General features: G+C 32.3%; 1 protein-coding gene and 1 long non-coding RNA gene across 2 annotated transcripts; both read right to left on the bottom strand.

The window, feature by feature from the left end:
- Positions 1-6,230: 6,230 nt before the first annotated feature.
- LOC127734574 (uncharacterized) lies at positions 6,231-9,926 on the bottom strand. Its single transcript, XR_007997663.1, has 3 exons — positions 9,789-9,926; positions 7,726-9,642; positions 6,231-7,652 (listed from the first exon to the last, which is right to left on the bottom strand). It is a non-coding gene; the product is annotated as an uncharacterized LOC127734574 (long non-coding RNA).
- A 345-nt stretch (positions 9,927-10,271) lies between these two features.
- On the bottom strand, positions 10,272-19,741 carry LOC127734570 (alpha/beta hydrolase domain-containing protein 17B-like). Its single transcript, XM_052244510.1, has 2 exons — positions 18,952-19,741; positions 10,272-15,987 (listed from the first exon to the last, which is right to left on the bottom strand). Exons 1-2 carry the CDS (start codon positions 19,596-19,598, stop codon positions 15,768-15,770), a joined length of 867 nt encoding a protein of 288 aa, XP_052100470.1. The 5' UTR covers positions 19,599-19,741; the 3' UTR covers positions 10,272-15,767.
- Positions 19,742-20,534: the final 793 nt, after the last annotated feature.

Below are 20,534 nucleotides of genomic sequence, written 5' to 3'. Positions count from 1 at the left end.
TATTTGTCAAACCAATTAATCTCTATTTATCTTCCAATGTGGTATTTCCACTGATGCTAGTTATAGATGCTATAAATCCGATTATTTTGACATTTGCACCTAATTAACATTCAAAGGTTTGTATACATGAAACATGATAACAATTATTTAAAGAAATTCCATAGTGTCAGCGTCCTTCAAGAAGGAACGGCAATGGAACTTTTTATCAGTTTTTCATTTATATAAAACTAAAAGTGTTACTCTCTGGGGTGTTATTATCTGACCAAACATATTTTATAAGAATTGTCTTTTGAATTGAATTTTCTACATAATGAAAGACATAAAAGAGGGGGGAAATCGCTATACTAATGTACCAGAAGATGAAAAATATCCAAATATATCTATAGGTCTGTTTTTTGTTAATTGATATATGACAGGGTATATATTTTTGATAAACAAAATATATGAAAAGGGTGGGGTACTTGATGTCTCAGCTGCTCATCCCTACCAAAGAAAGATTGAAGTGCCCCACCCCCCGAGGATAATTCTCTCGAAATGTGATTAAAAGTGTATGAAAAGTTATACGGCCTCTCATTCAGTATGTTATAAATGGTTTTTCACTGTTTATAAGAGTACGAATTTTCAAATTTTACCTCAAATATCGTTCAGATTAATCATTGAGTCAGTCTAATATGAAGGTTAAATGGTTCGGGGTGTGAGCACTTGCTATGTAAGGTGTGGTAGGCATTAGCCTCTGGAATAGACTGATATATATGAAAGGTTACTATTTAATTATAAGTGTCTGAAACTAATCAGTGAGATATCGATTTGTTTTTACACAGAAGCAATTAAAACCTCAGTTGTAAATGCATCAAATATTTGTCAAATATAATCATCGCTCGATGAAATAGCGTAATCATGATAGCTATAGGTATATTTTAATAAAAAAATATATGATAGCGCATATATTTTTATTTTTCAAAATATATAAAAAAGGTTGGAGTATTGGATGTCTCCGCTGCTCATCCCTATCACAAAAGGATGGAAGATTTATCTACCATACTATATGTTCATGTAATAAAACTTAAATTATGAAGCAAGTGAATCAAAATGTGTTGATACTGCAATAAGTATACGTAGGTGTACAAGTATGTTTATTCAAGTTTTAAAGTACTATAATTTCCGCCCTATCTTTATCTTTTTTCAGATGCACTGTGTATCTGCACTTAAAATGTGTATACATGTAAATACAACTAAGTATTACGACTATCAAAGTAAATCGATTAACATTTAAGGATGAATGACATTCTAGGGTGTCATACTGTGACCTTTATTAATATTGTGTAACTTAAATGATGACAACGCACACATATTACATACTAATATGCATTGTCTTTTTTTTTAATATATATTTCCCACGTATCTTCTACATGTTTATGCGGATTGCTGAGGATGTGTGTGCTCTAAACATTGATATCCTTATTTCATGAAATTTGAGTATTGTTGTCTATAATTTGCAGTTCATGACCATAGACATAGGCCTTAAAACTTTAATTCGAAAATCTGTGCCTTTTATATTTGTTTTATATATAACGGAGTGCCTACTTCACGGCTAGCCGAAAGAAAATATGAACATTTTAAGGCCTTCCGTATGATTTATTGATTGTTGTTTGCTTTACGTCCAGTAGCAAATATTTCATGTATGTTCGGGACGAAAATAAGGTAACAAAAATTAATAGGTATGTCCTGTAATAGGGTTCGACCAGGAGGAATAAGGGCTTGCAATTTGGACTGCCATTGGAAAATGAGGGTATATTGAATGGGACAATGTAATAATGTAGTATATTTCTAAAACAACTGTTAATCATTTAATTGTTTGTACTTTTTATTTCATGCTATGACCACATGGTCTTCTGGTTCTATTAATAAATAAAATTAAAAATTAATAAAGCAACCGCTTAAAAATAATATATGTATTTCTATTGTCATATCATTTTCCTCGCTATTTATGTTTATTTTGTAGATGAGTTATTGGAAACAGTTTCAGTTTGAATACGACTCGAAACGTTTTGATGTGAATGGCAAATCTACACCAATATTTTACAGACATTGGTTACCAATAAAATCGAACAATTTCCAATATATGAAACAGTATAGGCCCCTTTCTTACCAAGAAGGCAATCGTATTCCGTACGAAGAGTTTGATACTTTGCTTCACGTAACAAGTTTTGAAAATGCATGTAAAATATTCGAAAATGGTGGATTTGAACAACAATCCGCGAAAGATTCGTCAGTAGTTAATCCTGATATTGTACTGTTGAAATGGTGCAAAGGTTACCGTGTCAAAGTCCATAAAAAGCAACACCCATTTTCGGGAAGGAAAATTTTATGGTATGGTCCGTATTCCAGATCAAAAGCATCTGAACCATTTGAGGAAGTAGAAAGGTATGGAAATGTTGCTTTTAATATGGCTACACTAGTTGGGCCAGGAGGACTGGTTAATAAATCCGGGAAGGCAGATGAGTTCTGTTACTATTTCATAGAAGTAATTGATTATCAAAGGCAGTCAGCATGTAGAATATTAGTTACAAAGTTTGATCATCCTGAACTAAAAGTCTATGACCCAGAAAATCTTGGAGGACCATGGTTTTATAACCGAATTGAAAACAAGCATTATCATTTAGTCAAAATACTGAATTCTGACGGCAGACTTGTCCGTAATACAGTCGAGTTTATGCGAGAGGAAAAATCGTCATCTGACGATTATTATACATGGGTTAAAAACCACAAGATATCTTACAAGTCATGTTCACAACCAAGAGCAGGCGTTTCCGTGGATGATCCCGGATGGAACAGTAGGTTTAAATTGGTATTTGGAACCCTGGCATACAGTTTTAAGAATAGTTCTTTGTACTTTCCACCACCTAGAAGCCTTCTGTTCAATGGGTCTAAAGATGTTAGCGAGTTTATAGATTTATTTAGAATCCTGCATAATTTTGCTAATAGAACAAGGAACGTGTCTGATTCGTCAATAAAATTCAATCAAAATGATTTCTCAGCAATAGTCCTGTCAACGTCGGACGTTGAAAGGGAAGACAGAGTGCAATATGTTGCAAAAAAAAAAGAAGTTGACGAATTTTTTCTTTTCAAAGATGGAAAATTCCAACTATAGACAAAATGGTTCTGAGTTGTTAGATCACTATATCAGTATCAAGAATGAGCTAGTCAGTCGACTACTTGATCTTGAATATCTGGTGACAGTGGTTTTAACTTTTTACAGATCACAATTCTTCAATGTAAGCCAACAGTTTTCCGATATTTATCGTAAAATTTTAATATTCTTTCACCCCAAACAAATTGCTGTAGTTATGAAGTTCTTGGAAGAAAAAATCCAGTGTGAATTAATAGGGTTCGCCGTTAGATCAGGGAATTCTGGAACATCAGTGCGTGATTGTCTTGATTAACCTTGTTTGTCACTGCACAGGTTCAGATTTAGAAAACGAATTATCCTTTTTAATGATTAAAATAATCCATAAAAAAATGTTATAACATGTAAACAAATATAATATAAAAATTATCTTGAGGAGCAGTGATATGATTGCCAATTAGACATAAGCCACTTTGAAACATATGGAAGGAAATGTTCAAATGCAAGTGTTGTTTGATTAAGTTTATCAAAACTAGTTTGGCATTCATTTATAAACATCTGGAAATTCTTTATTTATGAATTTAAGGCGTAAACATCCATGGGACAGCAAACCAACGACAAAACTTAACATGAACAAATTTTGTATTCGAGTTATGACTATCAAAAATATATCACTTTTTACTTTGCAGAAGCTATTCCATTTTTTTTGCAGAAGGTATAATACTTCTTATAATCATCAGGTTATAGTCTATAAGTGGCAAGGATCTGGTGCAAAAATTAAGTTAGCATGCATTTTGTAACCTGACACAGACACAAAAATCAAATATGTTTAATATAGAACATGAAAAGTATCTTCTGCAAAAAAGTACTCCGACGACAACAAACACGGTCTCTAAATCCCGCGTAAATAAAATTGCCTAACACTCACTACAAGAAGTAGGAGACTATACATTGAGAAAAACTCAGATGCAGATGAGGGAATGGGCTTATAATTGTATGTAGACAATAATAACCTCGAAGCTACAGAAATCCTGGTCAGACGAACACAAGATTTCTAGAAAATTTATTGAAATAAAGCCAAATCAAAATGATAAACTAGATCCCCGTCAAATAATACTAGTGATTATAACGATAGATTGGCAAAGTTAATATCAGACGCAGATATTACTTATTTCCTGATGATAATAAAATATCTAGGAGCATAGGAGACAAGAACGATCGTGATATATGAAACAGTTTGAACAGATACATGGCCCCCATTAAATACTATCCAGAAGAATGTAAGTACATGAAAAAGACAAAATTCAAGAGACGAATGTACGAATCACACAGGTCAAACATAAACAGAAGTGGCGGATCCAAGGGGGTGGGGGTTCCCGGGGTTGGAACCCCCCTTTTTTGACGATCAATGCTTTTGAATGGGGACGTATGGTTGGACCCCCCTTTTTAAAAATGGCTGAACCCGCCCCTGAACAGATGCAAAGAAGAGATTGACATTGGCGTGGTCATACGGATGAAGATCTAACATTCAACAAACATATCTTCGAGAAAGTAAATAAAGCTAACTCTCTCAGTTTTTGTTGTTGGCGTCTTTGTCCAGTTAACTATCAAAGACAATAACTTTTTTGTTGGCTTCCTAGAAAGTTTGTATGTTTGTTTGATTTTTTTTGTCAGTTTTGTTGAATATGTTGTCTGTTTACACGAGTTTGGCTGCTAAATCCCAATAATTGTCACTTTAACCAATTATGTCTATTTAGGTTGATCATCCAATTTTGTAAATATAACGAAACAACTGCCATACAAGTGTGAGGTTAAGCTAGCTATAAAACCAGGTTTAACCACCATTTTCTTTGGAAAATGCATGTACGAAGTTAGGAATATGACAGGCTGTTTTCCATTCGTTCCGTTGGTTGATATAGTCAAACGTTTGAATTTGTCAGTTTTATGGACTTTTTTTAATTCACCTTGGAATTTGGTATTTTTGTTCATACTTTTTTTTTTGCTGCACTAAGAAGATCTTTCGAAAATTTAAATGCTGAAATCTCCCATCCACGATTCAAAAACTTAATGAGAACACATTAAGACTTTGCTATTTCTGTATGGGCACCTTTTAAAAAATTTGGAAATGTACAGAAAAGAGCGACGAATTATTAGTACAATGTTTCAATAACCAAAGTTACCCTGAAAGACTGAAGAAACTAAAGTTACCCCGAAAGACTGAAGAAACTAAAGTTACCCTGAAAGACTGAAGAAACTAAAGTTACCCTGAAAGACTGAAGAAACTAAATTTACCCTGAAAGATTGAAGAAACTAAAGTTACCCTGAAAGACTGAAGAAACTAAAGTTACCCTGAAAGACTGAAGAAACTAAAGTTACCCTGAAAGACTGAAGAAACTAAATTTACCAATACTGTAAGTGATAAAATCATTCATCAGATTTAGAAACAAGGCTGAGGAAAAATAGCTTTGTTAGAATATTATCAAAAATATGGAATAGGCTACATGGAAAATGTGATAAAGATAAAAATAAGAAGATGTGGTATGATTGTCATTAATGAGACAACTCTTCACCAGAGACCAAATGACTTACAAGTTAACAAGGCCATGCAGTTGACAATCTTTGGGAACATGAAGATATCTAATACTAGTATTCTGATTATGGAGCTGAGTCCAGAAGAGGTAACAGGAATCATAGAGAACAAATCACAATAAGTGAGTCTTAGTGAAGAGGAACAGTGAGGATCCTGTACCAGAAAACAACATTAAGTAAATAACCATCATAGTACCGGATCACATGATGGTTTAAGTAGCCGTATTGGTATACGTATACTGTTTTAAGGATCATTATCTGATTAAAGATGAACATATGTAGATTGTACTCTTAGTCATCATTCTGACAGTATAATCAAACACGATTTTTTTTTCTGTAATTGCTAAACAGGAGTTTCATGTGGAATTAAACTAAATGCATATGTCAAGTAATTAGCAACTATATAAATTTGTTTAATCTTACTTTAAGAATGAATGGCAATGCAGCAGTCAATGGTGAAACTTAGATATCTCCATCATGCAAAGCTCGGATTCATTGTCTGGATTTTACTATATTTTAGATACTTTTTATTTCAATCAGCTTTTCACAAAATTTGTATGAAGTTAAAGATTTTCAAAAAGTTTAGCATAGAACATCACCGAAGACAATAATCGGTGAAATACACATCTGGCGAAGCAAAATTGGTAATGCTATTGTTATCAGAATCACTTGCTCTACTCTGTAATTCAATAATAATTTGTCAATGGTATTTTCAAAGAATGCTGTTTGACGGTTTATATTCAGATTTTCAGCCACGTTTTTATTGAAACTTGAAACTTTGTACCTTTATAGAATAATTTAACATCTCCATAATATAGATACGAGGAACAACGTTTCTGCTACAAAATGTCTCCTCAATTTTTTATTTTTTTTTAATGTTTCACAACATTTAGGGGAATGCTGATCCTCACATTGCATAAATAAGAATATTGTGCCATCATACCACTGTCTCATGGCCAGGATAGGGGAGAGTTCGACACACTGCCACTTTCAGCATGTTCCTGTTCAAAGTAAGGAGCCTGTAATTCAGTGGTTGTCGTTCGTTGCTGTATATCATATTTGATTTTCATAGTTTTTTTTACATCAGACCATTAGTTTTCTCGTTTGAATTGTTTAACATTGGTCATGTCAGGGCCTTTTAAAGCTTGCTAGGCGGTATGGGTTTTGCTAATGGTTGCAGGCAGTACAGTTACCTGTAGTTGCTTTTAGTTCTACATCATTTTTTCTGTCAGGCTGGTTCATTGGCAATCATACCACATCTTCTTATTTTTATATTGTGTCTGTGTGTCGCATTATCATGAGCATTTTTGCACTTACATATAAATCATTCACAAACTACGACATTCTTTATATGATTTATGGATTGCATGTTGAAATATTTTTTTGTGGAACATTACTTTTTGTGATGGTCAAATATATTAATATAGCAAACTTCTTATATGAAATATATAGGGAAAAACAGCAAGTGACGAATACTGATGTACATCCACTGTACCTTCTCATATGTTCTGAGTACCACAAATAAAGAAATACAGCTAGTGACGAATACTGATGTACATCCACTGTACCTTCTCATATGTTCTGAGTACCACAAATAAAGTAAAACAGCAAGTGACGAATACTGATGTACATCCACTGTAACTTCTCATATGTTCTGAGTACCACAAATAAAGAAAAACAGTAAGTGATGAATACTGATGTACATCCACTGTACCTTCTCATATGTTCTGAGTACCACAAATAAAGAAATACAGCTAGTGACGAATACTGATGTACATCCACTGTACCTTCTCATATGTTCTGAGTACCACAAATAAAGTAAAACAGCAAGTGACGAATACTGATGTACATCCACTGTAACTTCTTCTCATATGTTCTGAGTACCACAAATAAAGAAAAACAGCAAGTGACGAATACTGATGTACATCCACTGTACCTTCTCATATGTTCTAAATACCACAAATAAAGAAAAACAGTAAGTGATGAATACTGATGTACATTCACTGTACCTTCTCATATGTTCTGAGTACCACAAATAAAGAAAAACAGCAAGTGACGAATACTGATGTACATCCACTGTACCTTCTCATATGTTCTAAATACCACAAATAAAGAAAAACAGTAAGTGACGAATACTGATGTACATCCACTGTACCTTCTCATATGTTCTGAGTGCCACAAATAAAGAAAAACAGCAAGTGACGAATACTGATGTACATCCACTGTACCTTCTCATATGTTCTGAGTACCACAAATAGAGATAAAATGCTCCGCTGGGGCGCAGCTTGATACGACCGCAGAGGTCGAACCCTGAACAGTTGGGGCAAGTATGGACACAACATTCAAGCTTGATACAGCACTGAATTTGGATTGTAATTAAATATTTGACACAGCATAGGTTTCTGACACGGTATGAAAGTGGTTTAAGAACTTTAAAATTTTTAATTTACCTATTCAAACCATATCATTATTATTTGCTTTTATATATATATCAGAAATAACTAATTTAAAATGGAAAATTTTAAAGAAAAAAAAGGAAAAAAAATCCCCCCCCCAAATTTTTTGAACCCCCTTATGATTCATCACCTCCAAACTCAATCCCAGCTTTCCCTTTGAAGTATGGTACCTTGCAGTACAATTTCAGAGAGATCAATACACTTAAACACAAGTTATTGTCTGGAAACTAGAAAAATGTTTGTTTTTTAGCCCCTTTTTGGCCCCAAATTCCTAAACGTTTAGGGCAATTACCCCCAAACTCAAACCCAGCTTTCCCTTTGTGATATGGAACCTTGCAGTACAATTTCATAAAGATCCATACACTTACACACAAGTTATTGTCCTGAAACTAGAAAAATGCTGGTTTTTTTGGCCCCTTTTTGGCTCCAAATTCCAAAACGTTTAGGGCAATTACCCCCAAACTCAAACCCAGCTTTCCCTTTGTGATATGGAACCTTGCAGTACAATTTCATAAAGATCCATACACTTACACACAAGTTATTGTCCTGAAACTAGAAAAATGCTTGTTTTTTTGCCCTTTTATGGCCCCTTATTACTCAAATTTTGAGGGAATTACCCCCAAAATCAATCCCAGTCTTCCCTTTGTGGTATGGTACCTTGCAGTACAATTTCAGAGAAATCCATATACTTGAACACAAGTTATTGTCTGGAAACTAGAAAAATGCTTATTTTTGGCCCCTTTTTGGCCCCTAATTCTTAAAATTTTTGGGCAATTACCCCCAAACTCAATTCTAGCTTTCCCTTTGTGATATGGAACCTTGTAGTACAATTTCATAAAGATCCATACACTTACACACACAAGTTATTGTCATGAAACTAGAAAAATGCTTTTTTTTTGCCCCTTGTTGGCCCCTAATTCCTTAAATTTGGAGGCAATTACCCCAACAATCAATCCCAGCGTTCCCTTTGTGATATGGAACCTTGTGAAACAATGTCAGAGAGATCCATACACTTACACACAAGTTATTGTCATGAAACTAGAAAAATGCTTGTTTTTTGCCCCTTTTTGGCCCCTAATTCCTAAAATTTGGAGGCAATTACCCCCAAAATCAATCCCAGCATTCCCTTTGTGATATGGAACCTTGTGGTACAATGTCAGAGAGATCCATACACTTACAAGTTATGTCTGGAAGTTACAAAAATGCTTATTTTTGGCCCCTAATTCCTTAACTGTTGGCACCATAACCCCCAAAATCAATCCCCACCTTCCTTTTGTGGTATTGAACCTTATGGTAAAATTTCATTGAGCTCCATTCACTTAAACTAAAGTTAGAGTGCAAAAACTAATGTGTCTTCGGACGACAACGACGACGCCGACGCCAATGTCATACCAATATACGACCACAAAAATTTGTTTGCGGTCGTATAAAAAACAGCAAGTGACGAATACTGATGTACATCCACTGTACCTTCTCATATGTTCTGAGTACCACAAATAAAGAAAAACAGTAAGTGACGAATACTGATGAACATCTACTGTACCTTCTCATATGTTCTGAGTACCACAAATAAAGAAAAACAGCAAGTGATGATTACTGATGTACATCCACTGTACCTTCTCATATGTTCTGAGTACCACAAATAAAGAAAAACAGTAAGTGACGAATACTGATGTACATCTACTGTACCTTCTCATATGTTCTGAGTACCACAAATAAAGAAAAACAGTAAGTGACGAATACTGATGTATATCCACTGTACCTTCTCATATGTTCTGAGTACCACAAATAAAGAAAAACAGCAAGTGACGAATACTGATGTACATCCACTGTACCTTCTCATATGTTCTGAGTACCACAAATAAAGAAAAACAGTAAGTGACGAATACTGATGTACATCCACTGTACCTTCTCATATGTTCTGAGTACCACAAATAAAGAAAAACAGTAAGTGACGAATACTGATGTACATCTACTGTACCTACTCATATGTTCTGAGTACCACAAATAAAGAAAAACAGCAAGTGACGAATACTGATGTACATCCACTGTAACTTCTTCTCATATGTTCTGAGTACCACAAATAAAGAAAAACAGTAGTCATTTTACATTTATTAAAGACAAAATTAAATAAGGAGGAACAGAAAAAAAAATTACTTACACAACAAAATTAATACAAAGAGAAAATCGTAATGATATTGATAATTTTAACATGTGCTGATTGTTATTCTCTCTATCTCATACTATCAAACAAACTTAACTGCTTCAAAATCAATGTATCTAAGATCTAGTTTGTGCTTGATAACCATGAGATATGAGGTTTTCCAAATAAAAATGAAAATAAAAATAAATTGAATTATTGGATAAATAATTAGATAATAGAAGATAATTCCAATTAAATGGATTAACGAAAATGACAATGTATTTCAATCACATTGAAATTATTTCCCACCAAAAATTTTATTATTACTAAATCCTCTGTCATTAATAGCAATAGATACATTATTTTTCTGACTAAATTTTACATCCATTACATTGTAGTTTTTTTTTTATAATTTTGAAATTTTATCTAACATCTTCATACAACACCTTCCCTCATCTATTTAAAACAAGTAGCTACTACTTACAACTGGTAATCTACTTTCATATAAGTAAATTGTACAGTATAAACTCTAAATATTTTAACAAATACTTCTTGCAAATGCCCAATTCTATTTCATTTAAACAGAAGCTATTTGAAATGTTTTTGATACAATCCAAACTGAACTTGCCAGTTGCAAGAACCAAATTGTTAAAACATGAATGGTTTACATTGTAAAAGCACCAATTCAAATCAATTTGATACATTTGGTAATACTAATGTTCTGTTCATACTTATTTATCATTTAATGACATGAAAACTCTGGTAAAAATCCATGCAGTATCTAAGGGAGACAATTCAAAGTTTTATTTTGATCAGGTAAAATAACTTTCCATGACTCTTAAATGATTTTAAATTGATTACTTCTCATTATAATGTAAACAGAAACATAACAATTTTACAACATACCTCTATAATTTAACATTTCCCTCAACACTTGGTTTCGTGGATTATGTATCCTGTTTACTCATTGATATGGAAAGTATGTAAACACGAAAACTAACTAATGTGCACTTATTCAACTTCCTGGAAAAGAAGATATTTGTCCTTTTAAGTTATTTTACCTATGACTAATTACAGAAAAAAATTTACTTACATGCATACAAAATAAATGTAATGTGCTCTTTTTTTTCTTTTCTTTTTTTCAGGGGGTGAAATGAAAACAGTTGATTTTGTAACTGTTTTGAAAAAAGAAAAGAAGTGTAATACCAGTCATTCTTATCTATAATGCCTATTTTATTCACCATCATTTGCTTTAAATATATAATTTAATAAAATTTTGTATCTTGTAACATTCAAAATTTAATAGCTTACATATGGTGGTTTTTCTTAGTGTTATATACTTCCTACTGAAAAATAGTCCATTAAATTAAATAAATAGCTGTTAATATACAAACACAATGTACAGTAACAAAAAAAAAACCGAGATCACTAGAAACAAAACAGTACATTCAATCTAAAATAAATGAATATTTTGAATTCTAAAGTGATGACAAATAAATCAATAATAAGGAAACTGTTATCCAATTTATATTTAAAGGTAATCCTGCTAGTACTAGTGGGAAGTAATTACATATTATTTATGATTAATGAAAATACACAAAATACAAGAGTATTGCTGCATAATATAGAACTCTTCATATTTTACTTATAATCTCAGTTTATTTAAATTTATGAATGTCCTTGTACACCAAACAAAATATTTAAGTATCTCTACATATAACAATAGATAAGAACAATTGAAAAATATAATATATACTCCATAAGGAAAATATTTGTAAATTACAGTGCTTCCTTGTAAAGCTGCTTTATTTTTTATGGGGTATTTTATAAAGCTGGAAGTACTTTTGTTGATAGAATTTATTCAATTATGAATTGTACACCAAATTTTTAGCAGTGTGTAACAAGAAAGCAGTGTAATTTCTTTGATATATCCATCTCTGAAAACTACACATAAAAGTGTGGTAAAGTGAGCAAAAGCATGAACTTGAATTTCTTTGAAGTACACACACTCACAAAAGACTCCTTCACATACAAGTTGCTCCCATCATTTTTTAATATTTATTTTATAATGTTTAACCTTAAGTATCTAAAAAACCATAACCAGAGAAGACACTTAAAGGTTTTTGACATCCAAGCCTGTGTAAGGTGTGTTCTATTGAAACATACTTAATGGTGACACAGGGATGTTGTCTGTTGTACATGTATATGGCTATATAGGAGATGCTTGATTGGGCTAATTGATATTTGGGCTAAAGGTATCTTGTACGTTTCTATAAAACACACCATTTAGGTTATGATAGAAGTGGAATAACTATATGAATAAGAAAGAGTTCCTGAATCAGGGGCTGCCCTGGCTCCAAAAAAGTTGGAGCCAGAAAAATTGCCAGCTGCTATTTGAGACATGGCAAAGCCCAGCCTGGTCCCTGCTGATTTTCATGTTAATGTTGTTTTTGTGTCTTATACTTCAAGAAATATCATTCCCATGTTTGGCATATTACTTTTAAAACACATGATTTTATATATTACATGTACAATAAGTTAAACAATACCTATTATATTACCAATTCATGAATATGATATCAACAATAATTCTATCATGACAATATACAAGGAATTATTTACAGAATAAAAGAGGTATAGACAATACTTTCTTTGGACGAAATCTTACGTAAGTTTATAACACAGATACATGTACAGAACAAAAATCTTTCACAAAAATACAGATATAATCTTCATAAAAATAATAATAATGAACATCACTCCTTGAATATGATTCAGTTATCACGTGGAAAAAGTTTGCACATAATTACGTCTATGAAAATAAATCATTTTTTAACATTTATTTCCTCACTAATGAACTGACCTTTGATTCATTATAATTTCACTTACAAATACTCAGTGAATGCTGTAAGTTAATAAATAAATAAATATTTACTTCCATTGGGCATTTAGGCACCAGGGTACACTGATTTAATAATTATTCATTCTGACCCTATTAGGAATGATTATTTTAAGGTTTTGTTATAACTCAGGTTAAGCCTGTTTTTATGAATTTCAAAAACAGGACACTATTTTATTAAAAAAAATTCTATGACATAATGTATTGATAAATACTGTACAAACAAGCAATGGAGATTTATCCTCCCTGGTACTTTTTGTTTGGGGAATTATGAAGAAGTATGCTTATATTTTGCCCTATTTGTTGTTACATCACAAAGGGCACCAACTAGTTTCATTATAATAGTACTAAAGATGTAAATTTTTCAGAACTTTTGGAGGTGGCATAGTGACAAGATCAGCACAGACATAGATTTCAATGAAAAAATTCTACAAACTTAATATTTCCTAACATTTTCAAGATAGAACATTTTAAACAATTAAGGGCTCTGATTCTATATCATATCAAAGTTGATGATTCATTTCTGTACTTCTTATGTGGAATAGGTATAACACTGGTCCCATTCTTATGGTAATATTCTAAATAGGTGTCATGTTCTTGAAGCCAACCATATATGAACATTATAATATACATGTCAGAACATGCATGATTAACTCTTCATACAAAACTAAACATGCTTAACGGTTAAAAATATCATGTACGATGTAACAAACCATGTTGATACTATTACTACATTGATATATGCACTATTGTACATTTATTCATTGATTTTTTGTTTGCAAGTCTATTGAAAACAGGAAGAATAAACAATTTCCAGCAATGTCATGAATATTGAGACAGTCATACAAAAGTTGACAAGGGTAGATAAAATTTACACCAAAATATTTTTTATTTTCATTTCAAGCCAGGGGAAAAACAGCAAGTCCATAAATTTGGATAGTAACAAAATGTTTTGTTACATCACATGACCAGCTGTTGCTTAACAAAAAAGTTTTTAGCTTAGAAATGATGCATTTCAACTTTTTTATGATCACACTACTTGGCTGGGGATGATTGATTGATTGGTGTTTATTACCACTTTCAGCACAAATGTGCTATTTCAAGGCGGAAAGTTTGTACAAGTGGAGGGATTCGAAGCTGGAGTCCCCGGAGAAAACAATGACCTTCGGTAGGTAAACTGACAATCCTAGTCAATTGAGTGGAGCGCACCTACTACGTGCAGAATTTGAACTCACAACCTCAGTGTGACAGGCTAGTGATACAGTAGTTCGATTACTTAGACCACTCGGCCACCAGCTCAGGATGAAGCTTAAGTATAGCACTTCTGCTGTATGAAATGTCAATCTTACATAAATGGATTTGATGTTAGTACATGTACAGAAATGTTTTTATCATTAGTTTTATCATTAACATGTCCAAAATGAGTTAAGATAGATATTATGTACAGGTATAAACATATATAACCCTTACTAAAATATAAAAGTTGCTTTTGCTCCTTAAGTTTTGCCATTCTTTACTTTTTAATTTTATGCTATTTTGCTACAGGATTGATGACCTACATTACTTTAATGTAGTTATACACACTCATACCTTTAATCAAAGAAATGTTGACAAATAATTGACTAGTTTGTCTTCACAATACACGATACAGCTCAACAATATTCACAAATTTAATCTGCTAAAAGTTGCTGAATAACTACTCCACAGTCATATCAATTTTCTTTCCCCATGTATATAAATGGAATTTGAACACACCAAAAATCAGGGGGATTTACAATTTTGAATACACAAGTTTCATTTTGTTTTAACTTTTGCTCTTACATTTCCAATTTCTCCCTAATGTCATAAAAGTATTAGTCAAACTTTAAGCTTACTTATAGCCATGTACAAGATAAACATATAACATGAAATTAACTATCATCAAACACTGTTAAGTCTAGAGGAAAACAATACTGTACTTTGAAAATCAGGGGTTGAAAATCCTACAAATATCAGCCATTCCTGAGCACTTTATCTGTTTTTACAAACATCAACTCTTCTCTACGTAAATGCACTGCAGAAACACAACTGATCTGCCACACAACTGAAGTTAATTAACACTTCTAAATAATCTGATCATTGTATTATTATTTTCTGTAGTATCTAAATAATGATTTACATGAATCTTGTCATACATTTATACTTTTAAAAAGTTGTTTTTTTTCCCAAGTTTTGTAATCGCTATCATGTCTATGCTCCTAATCTGACATGAAATAGGTATACATGTATATATGGAGATTGCTGGCAAATCTTTATAATACATACATTATGATCTACATGTATATAGTATACAAATGTTTTATCTAAAAAAAAGCATATATACCCATTTTCATATCTGACACATGAAATGAGTTAAAGAACTGTTGAGAATTGCAAAAATATAAATTATCTTTGTCCATGCAATTCACATTTAAAATTCTGACCAAACAATATCTCAGACATTGTACCTGAAAATACAGAAGTCACAATATGTTTCTATTAAAATTTTGATATGAACATAATCAGAACTGCTAATCAGTTTATTGCTAATTCTGAATTAATAAACTGTTTCAGTCGATCAAGATACTGTCCATACAACTCAACATCATTGTGACCAGCTCCTTCTACCCACAATGGTTCAACAGCTCGTGGACATCGTTCGTGTATTTGTAAACCATGTGAGAAATCTATGACTTCATCTTCTGTTCCATGAATCACAAGCACTGGAGAGGTTATCTTTGGAACTTTTTCTATACTGAAATAAGAGTATTGAAAGAACTGTAGCTTGCATAAAAAAAAAATTGAGTGCATGTACAATGTACATATATACATGTATGTATATAATATATATATATCAAAAACAATCACTTGAAAGAGTTGTATATCTAATGTAAGAAACCGACCATTCATCTTTTTTTGGGAAGATGGGTTTAATTCTGGACTTAAATATTTTAGATTCTAATAGAAACAAACTATTTTTTGATAATATTAAACATACATGTACAGAAACAGGAAAATTTTTTTTGAAACCCAAAGAATTTATTGCCATAATTTTTCAAGGAAAACAATTAAAACTACTTTTCACTTCCCTAATGAAACAAACTATTATACCAATAGTCCAATATCCCCCTTCCAAAACAAAACAAACAAAAAACATAGAAGATGAATGGTTGGTGCCTATGGTATATTTCGCTAAATAATAGAGATACACATAAAAGTTTCAATAAATGTTCTCTTCTCTGCAACTGGCAGGACTGGTACCAACTCTGTTCATAATAGGTATATATGTAGATGGTTGGAGAGAGCTCACAAATCAGCATCACTTGTTCTATTCATTTTGTCTGAATAAGGCTGAATAACATGAATAAGCCAACAAAATGTTAACAAGCAGTTCAAATGTTTATGATGTAGTGCTTTAGGATTTTCAACTATTGCATTAAAGCTATTGTAATCCTTTCATTGTTTGCCTTGGTGGTAGGCCATGATCAATTATCTAGGGTGGTCTTGAATGTCATGATGGATTTAACAGGCTGTTTCAAAATTCATGTACATTTGTACATGTGTAGTCAGTGTACATGTAAACTCACAAAACTACATAAAAGTAGATTAGCACTTTTTAAGAACAATTATATAAACTGTAGCAAAACATAAACAATAATTTAAACAGTAGCATAACATTGACAACCAGATGAGTAATGATCTATGGTCAAAATGTTATAACAAAAATCCTGTAAATAGTCTATGGCCTTCTGAAAAAGTCTTGTCTTGAGTTGCCACAAAATGCCCTCTTCCTTTAAATGCAATAAAGCAATAAATATTATTGCTGTGAATGAATTTTTTATGATACATGTACAGCTACATGACAGGATACATGTACATGTATAGTGTTTTATCTAGAACTGAATAAGGGCATGGTAATTTTTTTACAAAAAGGGCACTTTGCGCGTCGACTATACCAAATAGGGCACATAAATAAAATAGTAATTTACACATATTCAGGGGTCACGTACACTACTTCAGAATCATAGGTAGAAGTGACTTCTCTTTTTAAAACTGATATAGGAAAAGAAAGTTGTTATATCAATTAAAATTCAATAAAAAATATACATTGTTATCATATGCATGTTTATGAAATTCAGTGTTTCTCATTAAAAAGATACATGTATATAAATTTAACAAAGTTAAGCTGGGGCATAATACATGTAAAATGATATCAGTATAATAGTCCCAGAATCCGGATTTCGTTCATACAATGTAGCTGGTCCGTTTCCGATGAATCCCATCTACGATCCGTAGTTCGTTCAAATATTTCAATGGCGGACAAGAAAATTAACAAAAATAAACGATGTTTGGCACACAATTTGGAGAGGAAAACGACGTTTTTAATGCAATATACGGATTACAAATTTACTTCAGGCAACTTTCAAAACGTTCTAATGAAGTAACAAACTTATTTTGCTGAAAGTTAGAATGATTTGACGTACATGTACACTCTCTCGAGTCTCGGTGATCATGAAATAACATGCAACCAAAATTAGTCAATGCTTGTCGCCCTTCCATCAGCAAAAAACCCAATACAGTGACCCGATCTCGATCCAGATAACGCAAAAGAGCACATGGCATCTGAAAAAATGGGCATGGGGAATCAGGTAAAAAGGGCATGGTGTCGCCCCATGCTAAATTGCTTAAGATAAAACACTAATGTACGTGTTCAAAATGGCTTGTGTATTATTTTTTTTATTATCTTATAGCTGTCAATGGCTGTTTTGAATTGATATTATTGCACTTTTGAAATTTCACAACTCACAGCCTTGGAAAAGGGGTCATAAACCTTTCCCTAAGCTACATGTATATAGTTATGTGTTCATCCCCGCAAGTCCTATTATTTTGTTAAATGACAGGACTTACCAGACGAACAAAATGAATCTGGGTCTGTTTGCCCAAAATCATGTTCGCTCCCATTCACATTCACACCCTTTCACGTTTGCATCCTGGGTCCGTTTGCACCCTTTTTATTGGTTTTGTGTGGAATACATTTTTAATCGTGTTTACATGTAAGTTAGTGTATTGCTATGAATAAGTTTTTGTTTCCTTAAAATAAAGTGATATTCTTAAAACATAAACAGGTTTCCTTTAGCATGTTTAGTGTTTAATAAATTATTATTACTTAATTTTATTGAATCATGAATAAAGATTGTCATAAAGATGAAGGCATAGTTCATTCATCTAAGATGTAGACTTGTATTAAAAAAAAAGGCAGAAGATACCAAATCTTTATTGAGTGTACTCATACCAAGCTAACTACATGCAGTATTTACATCACAGCTACATGTAGTATAACAACAATCATAATTTTCACAGAACAATAATACCAAATTTGGCTTTGTAAATACAAATTAAGACGTCAATTAACAGCTAGTAATTATACATAATTAACATTTAATAATTAATCATCAAATCACAAAGAAAATATTTCATTTTAAAAACTCCTGAATTTTTATTAATGAAAATTTAAATATTTTGATAAATACATCAAAAAAACATCTAATAATTCAACCAGTATTTGAATAAAAATATGGTGTGAACAAACCCAGGGGGCGAACGTGTGGGGTGCCAATGTGTAGGGTGCAAACATATATTGGGAGGAAACGGACCCGATACTGAACAAAATTACCAGCCAGAATCTTTAGAAATACTGCAAAATTTTGTCTATTCATACCTTGGAAAAGCATCAAAAAACCAAGTTCTCTTCGTATCTGGAAATGCAACTCTCATTCCTGATGTAAGGGGTGAATGAAGAACAGCTGCACCAACTTCATATCGGGATGCCAAATCTATTGTTGGTACAGTGCCTATACTTTGTCCATATAAAACAACATTCTGAGGGTTAATGCCAAATCTTGTTCGTAAAGCATTCCATGCTGCGTCAACATCAGCGTACAGGTTTTTCTCTGATGGTTTCCCAGAACTTCCACCATAACCAGAATAATCATAACTAAATATATTACAGTTTATGCGAGAACCAAGTCCTATGTAAAAGCTGCTCATTTGTCCCAAATCTACTGCATTACCATGACTGAACAATAATGTGTACTTAGCATTTGGTGAGCATTTTGCAAACATACAAGCAATACGGTTTCCTTTTGTGGTTCTAGTGTAGAACACTTCTATACAGTCCAATTCGCGCTGAGAATATTGCCATTCAGCTCGTTCTGTTAAATGGAGACTGAACTTTGAACCTGTTTCATCAGGAATTAATGAATATGTTGGTTCAGGAGGCAAAAATGCCAGTTTAGCTGCGATTCGTGATGGACATGGTGGACAACAGAACAAACAGCACAGTTCGCTTAATGATAGACTATTCATGTCTATCTGTGAACACTTGGTAATCTAGTGAAGAGAGAAGTCTTTACAGTTCACTCTGACCATGAACTCGGCTAAATTGTGTTTGAAATCGTTACTTTTGAAGAGCAGAAAGCAGATTGTCTTTCTTTCCTTTTAATGTTCGTGACGTCATTCACACCGGATATCAATAGTTTTTCATGGGATGGTTTTCAAAAGCAAGACTGAAAAAATAGATCATTATTTGTGAATTTTATCAAAATAAAACCTGACAATCTTATGTCCAAGTCGTTGTTATATAACCATTATTTGTTATTTCTAATTTATTATGGAAGAAATATCACTATATACCAAAACACTTTAATTATGCAAATCACCACAATTCCCTTTAATTGTATTATCACTTAAAAAAAAGCTCGCAAACATAAAGCATCTTAGTAGCAAACTAATTGAATCGCTGTGTGTTCAATAAAATAATGAGCAGAATATTACTTTTAAAATCGTGGAAGATTTGGTACTTTAACAGAGACAATTTTTAGGCAATATTCTTCTCTGAAATTTATATTGAGTCACAGTTTTCGTGTCGTACAGAATCTCACAATATATAAGATATATTATAGGACTACTGTACTTGATGTTCGATAAAAAAAATGTTATTTTATTTCCAGACAGACTCTAACTTTTCTGTTATTTTGTTTTGCTCTTTATTTGATTTTTTTTTATCGGGAAGGGGGTCCTTGATTTTTACAGAGACATATAATACAATTGTATTATATGTCTCTGATTTTTAATAACAATTACGTCTCATTAATTTTTTATTTCTTTATTATTAGTAAGTTTTTGTACTTCCAAATTTCTTTTCATACCGTATTTTATAAACTTTCACATAGATATATTGCAATTATCGGGTTATGTTCTCAAATTTGTCTAAAGACGGGTTTCCCGTCTGAAAAGATGAAG

The sequence above is a fragment of the Mytilus californianus genome, unplaced genomic scaffold (assembly GCF_021869535.1).
Source record: "Mytilus californianus isolate M0D057914Y unplaced genomic scaffold, xbMytCali1.0.p SCAF_3, whole genome shotgun sequence".
NCBI classification, from domain to species: Eukaryota; Metazoa; Mollusca; class Bivalvia; order Mytilida; family Mytilidae; genus Mytilus; species Mytilus californianus.
Note: the sequence above shows the minus strand (reverse complement) of the source record. Positions and strands in the feature narration are given on the sequence as shown.

Bases quoted from the DNA above. Each gene is read 5' to 3' on its own strand.
- LOC127734570 (XM_052244510.1), bottom strand. From the start codon at position 19,598: ATGAATAGTCTATCATTAAGCGAACTGTGCTGTTTGTTCTGTTGTCCA. The intron at 15,988-18,951 runs GTATGAATAGAC...CTCTTATTTCAG, and splicing joins TTTTTTGATGCTTTTCCAAG to TATAGAAAAAGTTCCAAAGA.